Source organism: Lucilia cuprina, chromosome 4 (assembly GCF_022045245.1).
Source record: "Lucilia cuprina isolate Lc7/37 chromosome 4, ASM2204524v1, whole genome shotgun sequence".
NCBI classification, from domain to species: domain Eukaryota; kingdom Metazoa; phylum Arthropoda; class Insecta; order Diptera; family Calliphoridae; genus Lucilia; species Lucilia cuprina.
The window spans coordinates 16,282,877-16,303,533 of NC_060952.1; the positions used below are offsets into that span (position 1 = coordinate 16,282,877).

General features: G+C 25.3%; 1 protein-coding gene across 2 annotated transcripts; it reads right to left on the minus strand.

Annotated features, from left to right (window-relative positions):
* Positions 1-1,013: 1,013 nt before the first annotated feature.
* LOC111690653 (1-aminocyclopropane-1-carboxylate oxidase-like) lies at positions 1,014-19,348 on the minus strand. 2 transcript variants are annotated; one of them, XM_023453181.2, is made up of 7 exons: positions 19,097-19,348; positions 12,889-13,064; positions 2,669-2,784; positions 1,829-2,599; positions 1,680-1,758; positions 1,516-1,621; positions 1,014-1,250 (listed from the first exon to the last, which is right to left on the minus strand). In XM_023453181.2, the coding sequence occupies exons 2-7, from the start codon at positions 12,971-12,973 to the stop codon at positions 1,184-1,186; spliced, it is 1,224 nt and encodes a 407-aa protein (XP_023308949.1). In that variant the 5' UTR covers positions 12,974-13,064; positions 19,097-19,348; the 3' UTR covers positions 1,014-1,183. The 2 variants fall into 2 exon arrangements, with proteins under 2 accessions (XP_023308949.1, XP_046805941.1); XM_046949985.1 differs by having other exon boundaries at positions 19,308-19,335.
* Positions 19,349-20,657: the final 1,309 nt, after the last annotated feature.

The following is a 20,657-nucleotide window of genomic DNA, read 5'->3' on the forward strand; positions in this document are numbered from 1 at the left end:
ATTTTCGCAATAGATTTATAAAACACGTTTATCCAAATATGCCGCTAATTTAATTCACATTTGTATACATATTTATATTATTACTTACATACTTATTTGTACATATTTATAAATTTGTGTTTTCTAACACCAAATTCAGAAGGATTAACATTTGCATTTGTTCTTGCAAGGCCTTTCAATATATAAAACGGCAACCATGATGGAATAACAGCAACTATTTTCCTCCATATTTTATTTTTTTAATAACTATGTAATCTTTAAATTTTGTTTTTATTTCTTTTGGCAATGTTATTATGTATATTTTTATTCAAAATACTATACATTTTTAGTAATTGCACATTACAAAAATTTCTGTTATATCTTTTATCCAATTTTTTTAACACTCAAAAAAATAATGCAATCCACAAAATTAATACTTATAAAGTAGCCATATTTCTATAACATTAATATTACCACTTTAAAAGTTACCACCTTTTCATCAATACCGAATGTAATGTAGGGTTGCATTTTGACTTGTACTTGATATTTAACGATTAAATTTTAAACGATTCTTGAAAATAAATTTAGTAGTTTTGTTAAATAAACTTTGATATTAAAATAAACAACAAATTCTTAGACTGTACAGTGTACACATAATATCGAGGATTTTTTGTTCTTTTAATAATTTATTAAATATAAAAAATATATGAGTTTTTAATATGAATTTTGCAATTGAATTATACATACATATGTACATATACGTATATAATGTAAATTCCATGAAAGATGACTGAAGGAATAAAAAACTGTTTACAGTTAAACAAGAAAAAATAACTATACAAAATAAATGTAAGTAGGTATTATGCAAATAATAAGTACATGTTCCAAGTTATAAATAAAATATACTGCATGTTAACTAAAACTAAAAATTGTTATGAATATTTAAAAAGATTTACATAAATAATATGTAATTTTTTTTATATAATGTATGAATAAATTAATAATTAAAAATATGAAAATAAAAGTTGGACACATACGTTATATGTATATTATAAAAATAATCACTTTATTATTATTTGCATTTATTTCTTTCAGTTGATGGAATAAATATATTTTTTTCATTCTTTTGTTTTGTTTTTATCCTAAATTAATATAGGACATTAAAAATTAAGTCCCGGTTTTTATTATCTAAAATATGTAAGAGTTATTGTGAACTATTGTGGTAAGTATCTCGAAAACGTTTTTGTATCAGTTGGTAGGCATTGTAAACTCTAAAATGAAAAAAAGAATTACATAAATAAATTAAAATAATATTAATGGTAGTGATTTCTTAAAAGAAATCTTAAATTAAATCTATAAGTATTGTTATTATGTATTTCTATTGAAATTTTTTGATAATAATTATATTTTTGAAATTTTTCTATAAAATTTATCTTTTTAGGAATATTTTGAATTTCTTTTAGATTTTTTTCGATTTTTTTTATATACATTTTTATTAGTTTTATTTATTTAGATTTATTTTCAAGATCCACTTACTTTTCTTTCGCAGCTTTAAATGACTTTTTGCGGGTCTTTTTGCAGGTAAGGTCTTGACCATCAGAGGGTAGAGGTAAGTCGTTGGGAGAAATCATTGTCAAATTATCTACAAAATAAAAAACATAAGTTATATCGAAAATACAATTCTCGATTATACAACTTACCAGGATGACAAAAGAAAGCTATAGAATGGCGGCCTCTAGATCGTATATGTTCTTGTTCAGGTATAACTACACGATGTTGCTAAAATTTAGATAAAAATATTTTTATAAGTCTATCTCCAAAAATCACCGTTTGAAACTTTTAAACATACCAATGCTGGATAACGATTTTGTGTCCATATTGATAGAATTTCACCACAATTTATTAAAATGGCTCCGGGTAGGTGACCAACTCTTTGCCATTTTTCACTACCTGGCAATTTAACCTCCAGACCACCCTCAGAATCCTGTGCCAATAATGTGAATGTGCCATAATCTGTGTGGGCACCACAACGTATTACCGCACCATTGGGCAATTTACGTTCTGTACAATTTAAGCTGCCATTAAGGCCCTTTGAGTCCTCACCATCCAGTTCATTATATTCATCACGAGGATCATATTCCGGACGAAAATCTGGCTGATCTGATACACAACGCTGGTAACTGTATTTGCAACGACCTTTTATAAATTCATTTTTACTAACTTCGTCATCTTCTATGACCGGTGGATAGTACAATAAACGTAATGTTGTCTCATTATCATTGTCACCGGACAACATGTGTGAGTGTTTTTCCAGGAAAAATGTTTGTGGTATATCGAGTGATAAGGCTAAAGCTTGTAGCAGAAAACGTGACAGTGCTTTAAAATCTTCGGCTAATACAGATATATGATCTGCAAAACCGGGCAAAGGTTCTTCTGGCAGATTTTTGGCATTCAATGTGCAGATATTAAAAGCATGACGTAATTCAGGTGTTTTGCCATCAAAACGTTCTAAACCAGGACTAACGTAACCATGATTATCATCACCTGTACGTATGTAAAGTTCTTTAACGTCTGTGGGTAAATCTACGAAATCATCTAAATGATCCCAAGCAGTTTTCAACTATAATTAAATAAGAAAAAAATGTAATTTAAGATTTGTTTTCTACTCCTTCTTAAGAAAATAATTTACCTTTTCATCACAGATGCCATGATTGACTAAAAGAGCCATACCTTTCTCAGAAAGAGCTTTGTGTAATTGAGAACCCACGCGATTGACAACAGATCTTACTGGACATTCTTCGGTACCTGTAATAGAAAGATAAATGTCATTTTTGATTTATTTTAAATGGTTTGTCTATTAACTAATTAAGTATGTGAAAAAAGTTATTAAATTGCACTGTTTAAAAAACTTTATGATTCAAAAAGATTTCTCAAAGTATTGCCAAAAGTGACTGCAAATTTACAATAGTACTGAATTTCCCATCCCAGATCGCGGATAAATATAAAAACATTTGTGGTGAAAAATATATGACTGTACCCATTTTTTTCTTAATAAAAAAAATTATATGACAGAAAAACCTCAATATATTTCTCTATAAAATTACGAAAACCTTTATTAATAATTGCCAATCAATAAGCAAATCACAAAAAATCTAATTATTTTATAAAAACTTGGATTTTTTATAATACCAACACTTACAAAATGTGGTTGCAATTGAATTAACTTTATATATTGGGCTAATATTTTATTAATTTATTCATTCATAAAAATATGGTGGCAAACACGTTACAAATGTGTGATGAATAAATGTGTTTAATGATCGTACCTGATTATAGAAAGAAACACTACTAAATTTACAAATACAACATGCAATTAAATAACAACAACAATTGAAAAAATACATTTTAACAAATATATTCAATTAAAAAATTGTTAATATTTTTCAATAAAAAATACTTTACATAAAATTCACAAATGCTTTTGAATAAGTATTTTTAATTCAGTTTTTCCCTATGACCAACTAAAGTATCTATTTATAAACAAGTAGGAAAATATAGTCGGGCATGGCTGACCATATAATACCCTTCACCATGAGTATATTTTTAAAATTTTTATATTTTATAAAGAAACTTTTATGTTGAATATTATTACAAAATATTTAAGCAATTTATTGATAAAAAACAAAATTTCTAAATGAGGCTTTATATAGGTCAAATATGGGCCGATTCTCGGTAAATTTGGGAAAAGGATATATTTTTAAATAACAGTTAGTTTTGTTGAGTTTCATTGCGATACAAATGGTTACAAATAAATTTTAGACGTTTAGACATTTTTTGAAGGAGGGTTTGTATGGGGGCTATGGTCAAATAAGGGCCAATCTTTACGAAAATCTGCAGGGTCATTTATACTTATATAAAACTTATTTGTACCAATTTTTTAGAGAGATAATAGAATATTTGACGTAATTATGGCATAAAAAATTCAAATCGGGAGGTACGGTTGTATGGGGGCTAGGTGAAATAAGGGACCGATTTCAACCATTTTCAATAGGCTTCGTCCCTGTGCTTTGTCCAAATGTCATCAAATTATCTTGAAAATTGCGGCCTGTACCTTGCGCACAAGGTTTACATGGACAGCCAGCCAGCCGGACGGACATGTCTTAATCGACTCAAAAAATGATTCTGAATCGATCGGTATACTTTAAGGTGGGTATTAGACCAATATTTTTGTATGTTACAAACATCAGCACAAACGTATAATACCCTCCCCACTATAGTGGTGTAGGGTATAAAAACTGCAATTATACGTAAAATTAAAAATAAAAAACTAAATATTGCAGTGAGTAAGTAAATTAGTATAGAAAATGAAATAAAAACAAAGGAAATAAAATAAACCTTCTAAAATTAAAATAAAGAATTAGGTAAACGTTAGAGTTGAGCACGTGAGCTAAATTTTATATTATATGTACTTAAATGAAAAAAATATATTTATAACAAATATTATAAGATAATAATAAAACAATACCATTTTACAAATATAATTTAATATAGACTCTATTTTATATATGTGCACAAAAATCAGTGAATAACACTTTTAGAAACTAAAAAAATTTTTATCACGTAACCATCATTGGATTATCGAAGAACGTTGCCATACACATTCTAAATACATAAGTACAACAAAAACCTTTAAACTAAAAGAACAAGTTAAGCACCGTCGACGACACTGACACATTAATACCACCCAATATTTAATGTTCGAGTGTATACTTTATTACTAGACAAGATACTCATGCTCATGTAGTTACTAGCAAAAATAATTTTAAAATAAGTAAAAATAAATAAGAAAATAAAACATTTCCAAGGAATATACCTCCACACACTTAGATAACAATTGCAGATGTTGGAGGATTGATAGTATGAAAGCAAAATATCTTGCCATTTTTTTCTGTTTATTTAAGATTAGATACGAGTATATTATTGTTATTATTACGGATGTAAATACGAGTATGTAGTTTTAGATGAAGAAAAAAGTTAAAATCACTAGAAATATTACAAACTTATGCGACAACAATATAACCAATTAATAGTTATTAATGCTTGATTATGTAGTTGTAGGGTATTTAGTGATAATGCATAAAATGGTTTAATATCGCCTACTTTACAAGGAGTTGGAAATTTCAGTGAAATTTTTAATATTATTTCTAAAAGCCATGGTACACGGTTGTCAGATCTTACAACGTTGTCAGTAAAATGTTCCAAAAATGTCTAACAATCGTCTGAACTTACAATTTTTCTTTTGCAACGTTGTCAGAAAAGTCATTACTCACAATATTGAAAGACAGAATTTGTAAGTTTACACTGTTATTAGACATTTTACTGCCAACGTTGTTAGATCTAACAACCGTGTATACATAGCATAAGAAATAGAAAATAGTTATGGGTATATAAAGATTTATTCCCAGAAAAATTTTAGAACTTTTTTTTAAAAACTACTAGTTCTACTAGCACGAGTGAAAACGGAACGCATCCTTAAACAACAGGCTTGGAACTAGTAGTGTCGCCATTACTTCTGGAACCCATTCCTTAGAATATTGTTGTGGTTCTTAAATACTTCGAAATAGTTTTCAAGGAACTAGTTATTTGGAACTAGTTATATATTGCTACTACGCTAGTTCAATGTAACGCATACTATTTCCGAAACAACTTCTTGGAACCAATTGAAGAAAATGTCAAAAAATTAAAAATTTATAAACTTATTTTTATTAAAATAGAAAACGCGTTCAAACGTTTATTTTTGCATTCAACTGAACTACAAGATATTAAAGAGATCCCTAATTGAATGGTACCGAGTGGAGGGGAAGTAAGCTGCTTGTAACGTATATCCTTACAAAAAATATTTTAAAAGATTAGAGGGGCGGAAGAATTATATTAAATTTTACGTAAGATATGTATATGTAAGTTATGTAAATATGTAAATATTATGTAAAATTCCTCAACAATTTCTCAAAAGTGCTCCTAATCTTAATAATTTCAAACATAAACGATAAACATTAAATATTTGTTTATACGTTCTCTAAAGCTTTCCTGAAACTAGTTCCAAGGTTGACAAATTCAAACAAAAATCATTGATTAAAGAACTAGTTCCAGAAGCGTCCCAAAGAACGAGTGTCGACTCCATAACGCTTCCCCAGAACCAGTTCCGAAGCTGACATTTCAAAATGTTGAAGAAATTAAAAATGGTAAGAAATTAATTTCCAGAAAAATGTAATTATGGCTGACTTCCATAACTTTAAACTTTTTAAAGGTGCGTTTTGGAAGTAAACCAATTTCATAATTTGTGGCATGCATTGAAATTATCGAGAATGAAAAAAAACTTGAAAATATAATTCTGAATGAATTCTAAATTGATTTTAATTAGATTTATTAATACAAAGTATTTTATTAATTGCATTACTTAAATCATCAAATTTAGTAATCTATTTAAATGCATACAAATTTGGTAATTAAATAAATCAATGTAATTTTTCGCTAGAAATAATTGAATTGTTTAATTAATTTAATTAGAACAAGTTATAGTTTGACAACAATATGTTTAAAATATCGCATATATCAAATGAAACACAAAGTTTAAAAAACTAAAATTTTTAAGTAGGTTTAAAATTTCTAGAAAAACTCAGGTACTCATGTTTAAAGTAAGTCTTTTTTATTCTATAACTTTTTCAAAATTGTAGAACTTGAGTACAAAACTAGTGATTTTTTTTAGAAAGGCGTTTCAATAGAAGTTATTTCCCCTATTCATGTAGCACAAAGGGTATTACAAAATACAACTAACATTTTATACAAATACAGTATTTATATATTTTTTTAATTAAGATCTATGACATTTTGAATAATCTTAAATTGACTGCATGAACATATGTTCATAACAGATACTCTCATATTATTAGATATATTATTAGATATTGAAAAAGCAATTGAAGCTTGAATATGAAATTAGTATTGCTGGTCCAAAGTCGATTAGAAAAGAAAATAAAAAATATTCAAGATACGTGTTAAAATGACATAAATTTATAAAAAAATAATAAAAACAATTCGGATGACTCAAAATATAGTTGAGATAAAATAGAAAAAATTATTTTGGTAATTGGGTTAAAATCTTGTCCATTTTTATCGAAGAAAATATTTAAATTATCATAATTTTCAAAGATTACAAATTCTTAATGTTAGGTGTATTTTTTTAATTAGAAAAATCAGTAATTATATTTTTGAGGTACGTCACTATTTTATAATTGGTTCAATTACCTTAAATATCTTCTGTAAACAATAACTTTAAACTACAAAGAGGAGACATTGAAACTTTTCCAAACCTTATATAGTTGTTTGAGTAGTCGATTAATCGATTGCTCATTGGAAAAACAATATTATAACGTATGTGTATAATATGTATAGCATATCGTCAACTGAAATGCAAAGAGACGTAACAATCAATAAATTTAAAATTGAAAATAGTCTACAGCATCGCAAATTTTCAGAAATCTATTATCAAAAATACCACTGTTAATACCCGTTAAACGAAACATACTTTTTGTTTCTCCAGTAAATTAAAAAAAGTTTTTGTTATGCTATTTTACACTTCAAGTGACGATATACGATATATGTACATATATACTAAAATACGTATGACTACTATGTTTATTTGATTTATAGATAATATGTCATGCAAAAGTTAAGTAAATTGGCATATTCAATTATTTATTGATAGAATAAAAAGAAATACAAAAATTAGCAATCATTAGCGAAATCAACTAAAAAATGGTTGACAAATTTTTATTTATTTACGTTATTTTTTTGTATAATTGAAAATTTTCGAGAATTGCTAATTTCGTATACAAAATGTAAACAACAACAACTAAAGTAATAATAATAAAATTAACAACAACAGCAGCAGCAGTAACACTAACTGTAGCAGCAATAATAAAATTATGTGTTCAAAATGACTTGTTATTTTTTTCGCGTTGTGGCCAGTGGCAGGCAACAGTTGGTATGGATGGTTTGGGCTGAACGCAAAATTAAATTGTGCGAAAACATTTCAATTAAATCAAATTTATAAATTGCCTTTTGCCTTTGTTCGAACAGAATTGCAGCGACTTATTGTAGGGGATTAAAAAACGTTAAATCTTAAAAGAACAATTTTTAAATTTCCTTTTGAAACTAATTCTTTGACAATTGGCAACGTGTATTTTTTACGGCAAATGAATTAGTAAATAAAATAAGTATTTCTATTTTTTATTTGAAATTATCAAGTAGGATATATAAATAAAAATTTCTGATAATAATAACTGTTAAAATCAGTTATTAATTATCTTTTTTTACGGAAGTATTGTATTTTGGTGATTCATAATTTAAAGGCTAAAGATTCAGACTTGGGGAATGACAATTACTAGAGTAGTTTTACCAATTGTTATATGCAACATATCAAAATATGTACAATTAAATTTAATTGGTAAATGACCAGTAATGTATAATTTAAAATAATAAGACCTTTATTCACAAACAACATTTTTATTTTATAAAAGGTTTATAAAACAAAATTTTCATACCAAATCTAATTTATAAACCGTTTATAAAATTAAAATTTTATTTGTGAATAAAGGGGTATGTATGTCGCTTACAAATAGGGAGTTACTATGATCGCCTGAAAATAGAAAGTTAATAGTTTTGTTTCTGAGAAAAAAATGCTTACGGGAATACGTCAGACACGTCTATCATAAGTTTTTACAAAAAATATATGTTTCGTTTGTGTTAAAACAATGTTCGAAATCAATATATTAAGGCTAAAAAAGTCATTACTTGACTCCTTCCAAGTAATGTAGACGGTTATGCTTACGGGAATACGTCAGACACGTCTATCATAAGTTTTCACAAAAAATATATTAAGGCTAAAAAGGTCATTATTTGACTCCTTTCAAGTAATGTAGATGGTTATAGTAGTTTTTGAAAAGTAAGTTGTTGAGTAAGACTAATTTATTACCGTGTATTTGCTAAAATGTTATACCTTTATAAATTATACATAAAATTGTTTTTTTAATTCAAATTGCTTATCAATCAAAATGCTATTTTTAATTTTAAAAATTTATTTAAAAAGTAAATTTTTATTCATTATCAATGGAAATTCCAAATTGTTTATCTTGTTATAAATATTTACATCTATAGAGTTAAACATTAATCGAACAAAAAGCAATAAAAATGCAATTTATTAAATCTAGCAAAAACAATTGCCATTTATGAGGAAATAAATACTTCAATTAATAATGCAATCAAAAGATAATCTAATAAAAGAAATTGCAAAATGTCTAGGATATTTTTGTGAAATGCGTTGTTGTTTTATCATTTAGTAAATAATTGACATTTTTAATGGATTTAGTCAGTTTATTGGAGGGTTTTATATACATACATATTCCCTGTGATAATCAGAGGTTTTCAAGTACCACATCCAATCTATTTAGTCATTGATAATTTCGGTTTGTATTGAAATATATACATACTTATTCCCCAATATTTAATTCTGTACTTGTAAATATTATTTTAAATTGTGTTTGAAAAGGCCAAGTAAAAGTCCAAAAACTTAATCTTAATATAAATATTACAAAAATTACTTGTATTAAAAGTTAATATTGATGGACTCATGCTTTTTTCAAAATGACAGGTACAATTTTAATTGTATATACATGTTATTAAAACAATTGGTAATTAATCTAAGAGGTTTAATTTTAAAACACTGAAATTGTCAATGAATTATTTATTAATAACTTTTAGTTTTGCTATAATACGAACTAACACAAAATTTAAAAAAATAAAAATTGTTACCAATTAAACTGGTATTTTTCGTTCTTCTAAAGAATTAATGTCCACTTTTCGTGATACAACAAAGTAGTTAGCACACAGTACAATTATTTATAAATTATTACGTTGACTGTATAAATAAATGTGTAAATTAAAATTAAATACTTTCACATACATACATTAGTATGTATGTATTACATTGTATAAAAATATATTATTTCCATTTAATCGTATATTAATTCCCCCTTAACTGCAGATATTTAAAGCTATGTATTCAAATTAAAAATAATAATTAAATTAAATTATAAAAAGAACATTTTTTGTAACAAAATTTTGTAATTTAAAATTCAATGCAAATTTCTGAAAAATATTTATAATTTCATTAATATTTTTTTCGTAGATTCGAATCTAACTATTTCAAAATTCAGTTCATATTTTTTACAGAAATTCAACAATTTCATAAGAGCAAGAAAAATTACCTTAAAAATAATATTTTCTTTCAAGTTATTTAAAGTAAATTTCAATCCCATAGAATTATTTCCTCTTTGATAATAAAAAAACAAGATTCAAAATTCTAACTAATTTAATTTCATTAATTATTTTGCAATAAATTCTTTTAATTACTATCTCAACTTGTTTTTTATTTATAAAGCTTAAAATATTTATTTCGAACTTTATATGATTTTGTTGCTGAGTAAGAATCTACTTTTCCGAATTAATAATGTGTCGTCAGTGATGATGGGTGGTGTTGGATTTTAATTGTTTGAATTTTTATCAATACTTGTCAGTCATTCAGTCAGTCATTTACTTATTTATAAACAAATATTTAACATATAAATTTTTATAAATAAAAAATATATACAACAACAATAATCTATTTTATTTTTGATAAGAATACAGTCAGTAGTGTTACTCTCAATAGCTACAACTATACTTGAAAAGAATCTTTAAATTCTTTTGAAAATTTTTGTAATTCAATTGAAACTGAAATGTTTGGGAACATTAAATTGTTTAGTTCTTTAAATAGATGACTAATAAAAAGTCATTGATATTTGCGAGTAAATGTCTTTTTATTTTTATTTAATAAATTTAAGAAAGTGTGAATGTATAGAGTGCGAGGAACTAGATATAAACAACAAGTGTTTTTTTTAACAAAAAATGTTTATGAAAATTTTACCTTAGTTCCGAGTTGTCTAATATGTACATAATATTCGTCATTTGTAATGTAAACATTAAATTATCTTATTATTGTCATAATTTTTGCTTTAGCGCTTAGCAACTAATGGAAAATTATTTAAGTTTTTCTATAAAATTGATTATCATCTAAAAATTAAGCAAGAACACGTTTTGCAATTGTAATAATCTACATTGATTTTGTTTTTGTTTAAAAATATTTACATCATTTTAAACTAAAACAAATGTCTAACTTCAAACCTATTTCAAAAACAAGATTTTATTTAATAAAAGGTTAGTAAAACAAATTTTCTATAAGAAATTTGATAAGTCATTTATAAGAAAAAATTTTGTGTATGAAAAAGTAAAATTCATAGGTTTTTCACCAAAATTGGAAGTACTTCAAGTATGTTATTTGTGGTGAAAATTCTACTTCTTTTTCCTTATTTTTTTTTTCTTAGTATACTGACTACATCCCTTTCCTCACTTTCAACTGGGTTTTCATTTGCAAGGAAATATTTAGTTTATAAAAGCGAAAAATATATAATCGCATTTTTAGATGTGTTTAAGATGTCGCTTGTAAAGTATGACATCAATTATTTTTTGCTGGGATCCTTTAGAGCTTTATAAAACTAAGTTTTGCTGGTTGTCGTACTAGAACATTTAACATAATTATGAACTTAAAAGCCCTATTCGGGAGTTCCCAGCACATTTTGTAGAATGCGCACAAGATTTACATATACGCACAGACAGACGGACATAGCTAAGTTGAATCAGAAAGTAATTGTGAGTTAATTGGTATACCTAATGGTGGGTGTAAGATCAATAGTTTTTGGTGTTAAAACTAAGGGATTCGTTTACTTTCTTACATTAACATTCGAAAAATCTTAGCAAATATTTTAGCGAACATTACTAAATCGATGCGCAAAATTTCATAATATAATGAAAAACTTACATATTAATAATATTTTCAAGAAGTTAAAAACATAATAATAATTAAAAAATATTTTAAATTTTTCAGTATTTTAAAATCGATTAATAGTGCTAATTAGTTAAGCAATACTTCCAAATTTATTTTTTTTATACCAAATTAATCATCAACTAGTATAATTTAGTCATTATTATTTTTAATTAATATAATTATACAAACAAATTCTAGACGTAACTTTGTTTAAATTTACGTTTTCAGGTGTTTTCCCTTTTATTATTTTTAAACAAATAAAAGTTTTGCCTTAAAGCAGCTCATACCAGTATTTCGAATAATTTTTTTAAATATTTCTCTTTTATGTTAAGTATAAAATTTTTGTAGTTATTTATTATTAATTTTAATTTTAAGATTAACTGTTTTTTAAATCACCACTGGTATCTGCTTTATTTTGCTTTTAACTGCGTCAATACCTTTGTTTTTGTTTATTCGCTTTTTTGTATTATTGTTTTTTTAATAATAAATATTTTTTATATTGTTGCATTTAAGTTTAAACTTTTTATTTTTGTTATGAAATAATTTTCAAGGATTTTAGGTTTAAAAAATATTGTAGAAAAAACAAACATATTTAACCTTCAACCTTTAAAACTGAACTCGACTTAGTGTAGGTCACTGATTGATATTTTTTACGAATGGTATATAACTTAAAGGGGATTTACAAATTCTTTGCTATAACTATGTCATTATTTTTATTACGTATTGAGAAATGTTTTATCTAAAGAATATTAAACACATTAGTAACTAAGAATTTATATACATAAAAAAATATTTTTAGAAAACAAATTATATGCTAATTTATACAAGTAAATTCCTAATATAAATTACTAATTTTAAGATTTTGCTGAATAGTTTATTTATAAACTAACTATTTTAGTTTATTTATAAACTAAAATAAAAACACTTACCACAATGTGCAAGATCAATAATGGGTACCAAACTTTTGGTCAGCAGTGTATCAACTTTTTCATCACTTGTTTTGGTTTTCAACATTTTGTATGAATTTATTTCTGTTTTGAACTTATATGTGTTTTAATTTTCTCCGTTGTGACTGTTATTAACAGTTGATTGGTTTGATTTTTGCCTAAAAAATAACAATAATGACAATTTTTAAAGTTAATTGGTATATAATTGTTTGTTTGCAGTTTTTTTTTAATTTTGTTTTAATTATTTGCACGTTTTTTATTTAATAGAAATGAAATACAAAAATAAATAATTTAAATTTCAATTATATAAATAAGAGTTTTGTGTATTTAAATATTATTTTAAATATATATTTTTTTAAACAAATTCCAAAAGTTTAAATTAAGTTCGAAAATTTTTAATTTTTTTTAATCTCTAAATCGTGATCGTTGCTTCCAATTTTTACAGATTTTTACATTTTGAACTTAAAAATTTTGATATTTTGAAAATGTTTATGAATTTTAAAGAAAATTTAAGCTCCAAAAGTACAATATAAATTTAAACCACATTTGCAAAGATTAAAAAAAAGTTTAATAAAAAAATTAATGATTTTCTAATATTGCAAACAAGTTAAATAACATTCAACAACAAAACACTTTAAGATAAGAACATTAATATTCAATATTAAATTCAGATTGTATATTCCAAAAATATGAAATTCCATTAAAATACATTTAACTTGAACTACAAAATTTTAAGAAATTTTTTGACACAACTATTACATATTATAAATTGACGGGGTATTTCCCTCCATGAGTCACTTAAAATAAATAATCATTTTCAAGCAGCTTTCTCATGAAAACCTTTCTTTGTAAATTATTAAAAAAAAATTTAGTCAGAAAAAGCAAACAATAAGTTAAAATTAATTTAAAACACAAATATTTAAAAGCTGTTAAATACATTGAACTGGTTTATTAAAACAATATAAAAATGTAAACGAATTTTAAGAATTTCAACCATAACGTTTGTTTTTAAAAAAAAATCACTTTTTGTATTTCAACATTTTCTTCGTGAAAAAACGTTAATTTTATTTAATTTGACGCACTTGCAAAAATTTGTTTTGTTTATTTTTATAACAATTAGTAAACGAAAATTAAAAAAATGTAATTTTCTTCTTTTGTTTTAAAATATTTTTTTTATTTTACAAAATACACGATAAAAATATATACTTTTTTACGTTAATCAATTCAAAAAAAATATATAAAAAGAGTATTTTTGGTTTAATTAAAAAAACGTTCTATAACGTTCAATGTTCTTGTGATAACTAAACCTGTATGAATACAAATTACCTCATAGAAACTGAAATGAAATCTTTGCTCCCCCTGTTTGTTTTTGTGGCTTATAAGAGTACTCTTGCCTTGCTTCCCCCCGTAAAAGTCAACTTAATAAATGGAAATAACAATAAGAAGCAACAGCAAATTACAGAAAAAAGAAAATTACAATGATCTATTTACTTATCGTTCGATCACTCTCAATTTGATTAGATTATCATTTATTCAATGGTGATGTGAGAACAATACATAAACTCACTACTCATTTACAAATAAAAAATATATTAATGAATTAAAAGGGAACCCTATAGGTGAGAATCGTATTGTTTTCCTGCAAAAAAAAAAAAAAAACAAATAGAAAAAATAACTAAACCAATTTTTATTTTCATTTATCTTTAAAAAAACCCAAAAATTTTTAATCTAAGAACAAAATTCATTTTTTTTTTCTTATCTTCATTTTTTTATTTTTAGTTATTGTTATTATGTATTTTAAATAACATTTTGACTCACTTAAATTTTTTAACCGTTTTCTTCTGGTTTTTTGTTTTTAAATAATGGTGAGTATTTTTTTATCACCTTTATTTGTTACACACATGAGTTTATGAATTAATTGTTAGTTTTTTTTTGGAGAGGGGTTTTTTGTATTTTGCAATAATACAGCACCTTTTTACCAATACGTATGTATGTATATAGTCATTTATGTTTTAAGTTAAAGAAATTTAGATTTTATTATTATATTTCCATTTTGTTGTGTTTTATAGTATTTAGATTTCAGCACTACACGCGCTTGCTATACAATTAGTTACAGGTTTAATCGAAAAATTGTGATAAGCAAATTAGCACTAGTAGTTGAAGTAGTTGTCAAAAAAAATAATAATAATAGTTCAAATTACACAGCAATTTTTTGTTTTTGCTGAAAAGGGGTGTTATCAGTGTTGCCAATTAGTTTTTGATTATGAAATTTTTAAATTATTGAATTTCAGTTTGTTATTGTTCTAAATTAGCATGGAAGAGAATAGAGAAAAAAGAAAATTAAAAATTATAGTGCTGTTTATACCAAATTTCCATATTCAGAACACTATTTAAAATGATGTAACTCTAAGCTTCAGATATCATTCGACTCATAAAGAAGAGTTTTTTATTAAAATTTTTTGTTCTAAAGTAGACTAATCTAAATTTTAAATACCGGCAAATTCCGCTTTAACAAATTATATAATGTCAGGCCCTTTCGTTAAATCGAAAAATTCGTTATATTGGAATTATTTCTTGATAGTAAATTTCCTTATTTAAGGGACAAAAAACATACAAATTAATGTATGAAATTATTACTTCAAATTATGTTTAATCTAAATTTGAAATTCCGGCAAATCTCGCTATAACAAATGATATAATGTCACGCCCTTTCGTTAAATCGAAAAATTCGTTATATTGGCATTATTTCATGATAGTAAATTTTCTTATTTAGGGGCCAAAAAAAATATTCAAATAATGTATGAAATTATTACTTCAATTTATATTACCAATAACTACGAACAACGCACACGTTTTTCCATTTTGAACATCTAGACAGTTTGAAAAATTTGCTGATGGATTTTTGTTTTCCAGCCACTTAATGTCTGATTATTCCTTAGCTTAATATTATTTGTTAGATTTAAATTCAATATAAAAGATAAAATTAAACTTTAAAGTTAAGTTTTTGACGTTAATAATATCAATATAAAGTTAAAAGCTTTTCTTTATATTTATATAAGCTTATTTCGTTATATAGAGTATAAAATTTCTTAAACGTTCGCTATTTTATGCAGTTATAAATTAAAAAAAAAAGTTAAAAATTTGGTTTTTGCTAAAGTGTATATTAAAATTCCCAACGGTACATTGAACTTTAATAAAAGGATTATAAAAAAACATACTTGCTAAATTTGCCTTTGTCAAATTTTTGTTTGTCAAATTAGGCATCATATTTCAAAGGCGTAAAACTTGTCAACAGACAATTTGTTTCATCAAAAGGAAATTTATCGATTTCAAAATATGATATGGCATAACAATCTCTAGATCTTAAAATTTTTAACTTCTATATTCTTGAATTAAAATCACATTTTTTAAATATATTTTGAACTTAACATCTATTTTCAAATAGAATTTTGAAAATGCAAACATTACAACTTTCATATTACCATAACCATTGAATTGTCATCGGGTGCTTAATTTCTACGTGAATTGGTCGTAAATTCAATTACAACATTTGTATCATAACAAACCGACAAAGCAAGTTAAATAAAAATCGAAATAATTCAAATGCACCTATTTTAGGCATTAAAATAAGTTTTTATTTTCAAAATTATTTAAATTATTTCTTTTACTTTATTTTCTTTTGATTAAGCCCTTTTACATTTCCGAGAACCTCATAAATATGTACACACATATATACATAGTACATATTTATTTTATTAACCACTTTAACAGGTAGTTTGTTGATACATTGAACTCACGCATTTTATTACTACTACTCATTGTAAATTCTTACAACTGTAACATATATGTACATATGTGTGTGTATATGTAAGTATGTATATATTATTTGCAGACAATGTGTGTCAACGATTCAACGGATTTAATTTTGGGTGTCTCTGATAAACAATCTGGTTTATTGCACAAAAAATAATGTCCGTGTATGTCTGACAACCGTGTATACATACATCTTGCAAAGAAACAGCAAAGCGGAGCAACAACCTCTATGATTGAAATTTATATACAATGAAACAGCCACAATAAAACAAGCAGGTGGTATTGTAGAATCAATACAACTCGTATGGACTAACATAAATACATACATACATAAATATGTATGTATGCACATATTTACGTTAAGGAAAAATGTTTCGAAACATCCATTTAATTGAACAGATACACATACTAACTTTCTGCATATGGTTGTAAGAAATTTAGAAATTGATCAATGATTACTTTGCTTGTACAATGAACTTATAAAGAAATCTTAAGCAGTAAGAAGATATTTAACAGTGAATACTAGTTGGAAATGATGAGAGATTTTGCGATAAAGCTATAAAGATCTTTTGTTATCAGTTTCTATAAAATGTTAAAAATTAGACGGCAAAGAATAATTTAATTATTGATTTAAAGAAATTTCGTTAGAACAATAATAGCACGTCTCGTATGTTATAATCTGGACCTTTTCGGAATCTACATGCAATTTATTATACATACTTCCTTACAATAGTTTGTAAGTTCTTATTTACTACAATATTTTGCAAAATGTTTAAAAAGGAAATTAATAAAGAATCTTGAAATGAGAAACAAAGTGAAAGAAGTAAAATATTACATTTTACTACAAGACACATAATCCAAAATTTTAGTTTTATGAACTGAGTGCTATTAAAAATGCTTTATACTAAACTCGTTCGTATAGTCTGAACAAATTTAAATATTCCTACTATTTTCGGTGTGTGACTGGTATTTTTTATCCTTTTACATATCTTATTCTTCTTCCTTTCTAGTTTTTTATAGGGTTTTTTTCTCTGTTTTTTAAATTCTTCACTCTTTTGAAGGGAATCACAATGGATCTTATTGTCTCTTCTTCATCTTTTTGTGGTGCATAACCATTCTAAACATAAACTTTGGGTGTGTGATGATATTTTTTGTAAACATGAAAACTGATGAGAAATATATTAACTTCTAATATTTGAATTTGGTTTGATTTTTTTTTAAATTCTTTTAATTATTTTTAAGTTATATGAAAAAATTGCGAATTTGTTCACAAAACTTTTGTTTACTTCGAAAATAGTAAAGTTCTTAGAAAAACTCTAAATTTTTCAAAATCTAAAACATATTTAAAAAAATTCAATGAAAGATTGATCAAATCACTTAAACCTTCATTTTATATGGCAACTTTGAGTCTTAAATTGTCTTCAAAGAGTACAAAATTAAGCAAAAAATAAAAACAAACAGAGAGAAAGAGAACATCAAATTACAATTTGAAGTTATTTTTTGCAGATACAAGATACAAGAGAGACAATAAAAAAACTAAAACAAAATATACTGCAAACATGTATAAATGATCAACCAACCAAACAAAAGAATTTTAATAACACAAGACAAACAAAAAAAATAATAAAAATACATGTTTGAAAAACTAAATACCTAATTAAACAATGAAAAACTGCTCTATGAGTAAGCAGTAACCTACCTAACAAGAATAAAAACAAAAACAATAAATAAAAACATTTAGATTTTAATTAGAGCATTAAGCCACACAAAATACACTGCATTAACTTATTTTAGCACATACTTGTCTATACAAATAATATTCGTACTAGATACTTCGCAACAACATGTATACAAGTACTAAATAAATTCACTTTGTACTTATGACTAAATAACGTGTAACGAATACAATTTTTGCTAAATACCACGCTTAAAATACTAAAGGACAGACAAACCCGATCGTCATATAGAGAAACTAAACTTGAAATTACTATGGTATAAAATAAAAAAAACAAAAAAGGGTCTAACATATACGATATGTATCTGTCCCTGCATATGTTCATACATTTATATATTATATTTCTGTTTTTCTACTAAATTATATTTTAGAGCCTCTACCTCACCAAAAGGTTAGCAACAGTCTGCAGTTTTTTTATGTTTTTCACCGACTTCAAGTTTCAGTTAAATTTTAACACTTTTTATTGTTTTGTCGACGAATACGTGGCGTTCATAAAAAACCACTTCCATTACATTTTTTGGCGTCTTTTTGCAAGCAATTTTTAATTAATCATTTCTGTTGCTGTATTATTATTTTTTTTAATTTTATACTTTTGTTATAAATACTAAATGAAAATGTTTAAAAAACTTTCTATTAGCTTACAATTTGATTTTTTGTTAAATTTTTTTGCCTGTCTGTCTCGAAAGCACACTTCACAACAGCAAAACAAACAACACTGTGACTTCAGTAATTTATTAAATTGCAAAAATAAAATAAGCAAAATATAAAAACAGCCAGCCAGCCACACAACAACTGGTATCAGTGGTTAGAAATTAACGATTAACACCGTCTTCACAGTTTTAGTTTTACGGACCTTGTGTACCTTCTATACTTCACAACATTTTCCACAACACTAAATGAAGACTGATCATCGATCGATTCGATCATAAAAGATTTGTTATAGAGTCCAAAGAGTGCGTTGTAGTGGTGAATAGAGGTGTATAGAGGTTGTAGAGGTGTATAGAGTCTTGTTTCTCTCTTATAGTTTTCCTCTGTACTCTCTAATCTTAAATGTAGTTGCTAATTATGTATTTTTTTTGTTGATCATATACATATATTTTAGGTGTGTTTCTTGACTAAAAGATATACAAAAAAATTGCTTTAAAAACATAGAAAATATGAAGTTACGATTTTTCGTTACCCAAATGAAACCCCCGTTTTTTACTTGAGACTTTTAAAAAGCGGCAAAGCACCTTTATTTATGTTATCCGAAAGTCCAATCTGTGGACTTAAAAATAAAGGTTTAACCTAAATTATATCTCCATGATTTTTCAACATATCTTAACCTATAGCTTGGAACAACCTCAAAATTAAATATTTATATAAGATAATGTATTTTATAAATTAATATAAGGTCTCAAAAATTGCCATCAACAGCACAGGGATTGTTAGTTTTTAGCACATGATAACATGGTGAGATACAGAAATTGGATTCAGATAAAGCGGATCTCAAATTCACAAAAGTAAACTTTTGTAGAGATTCTGAATTATTTTACATAATTAGGAGCTTAAAAGCCCTATTCTGGCGGTACGGTACAGGTTTCAATAATTTTTTAATGGCTCAATCTTTCTGCAAATTATCTCGAAAATTGCGATTTGTATTGGTAATAAAAAACTTAATTATTTTGATATTGTACTTTGAGGAATAGGACCAAAATTATTACAAAATAGATACAAACACATAATACCATTTTACCATAGTGATAGGGAGGCTATTATGATGATTGTAAAGTGAATGAAGACTGAAGCCATTACATAAATACATCTATTTTTTAATTTTAAGCTGGCCTTTTCCAAGATTTTTAAATTTTCTTCCTGTTCCTCTAAATGCAACCAAACATTTCTTTCTCATTTCATATTGATAACAATAACAATTTTTTGATTTCAATAAAAAACTAGAAAAAACTTCTTTGTTAGAATTTAAAGGAACAGAAATTTAGTCACTGCACTTGTTTTATGACAGTTTTTTCATGAAAGGTTGGGTCATTATTTTAAAAAATCAAATTTAAAAATTTCTAAAAATTTTAACCACCTTATGTTTTTATATGGATAAAATGTGTAGTAAATCATTGTTAACTTTAATAATGGACTTTGCATAAGGCACCAAAAATTTCTGACAAAATATCATGTTATTGATAGTCGTTAGATCAGTCCATTTGTACAA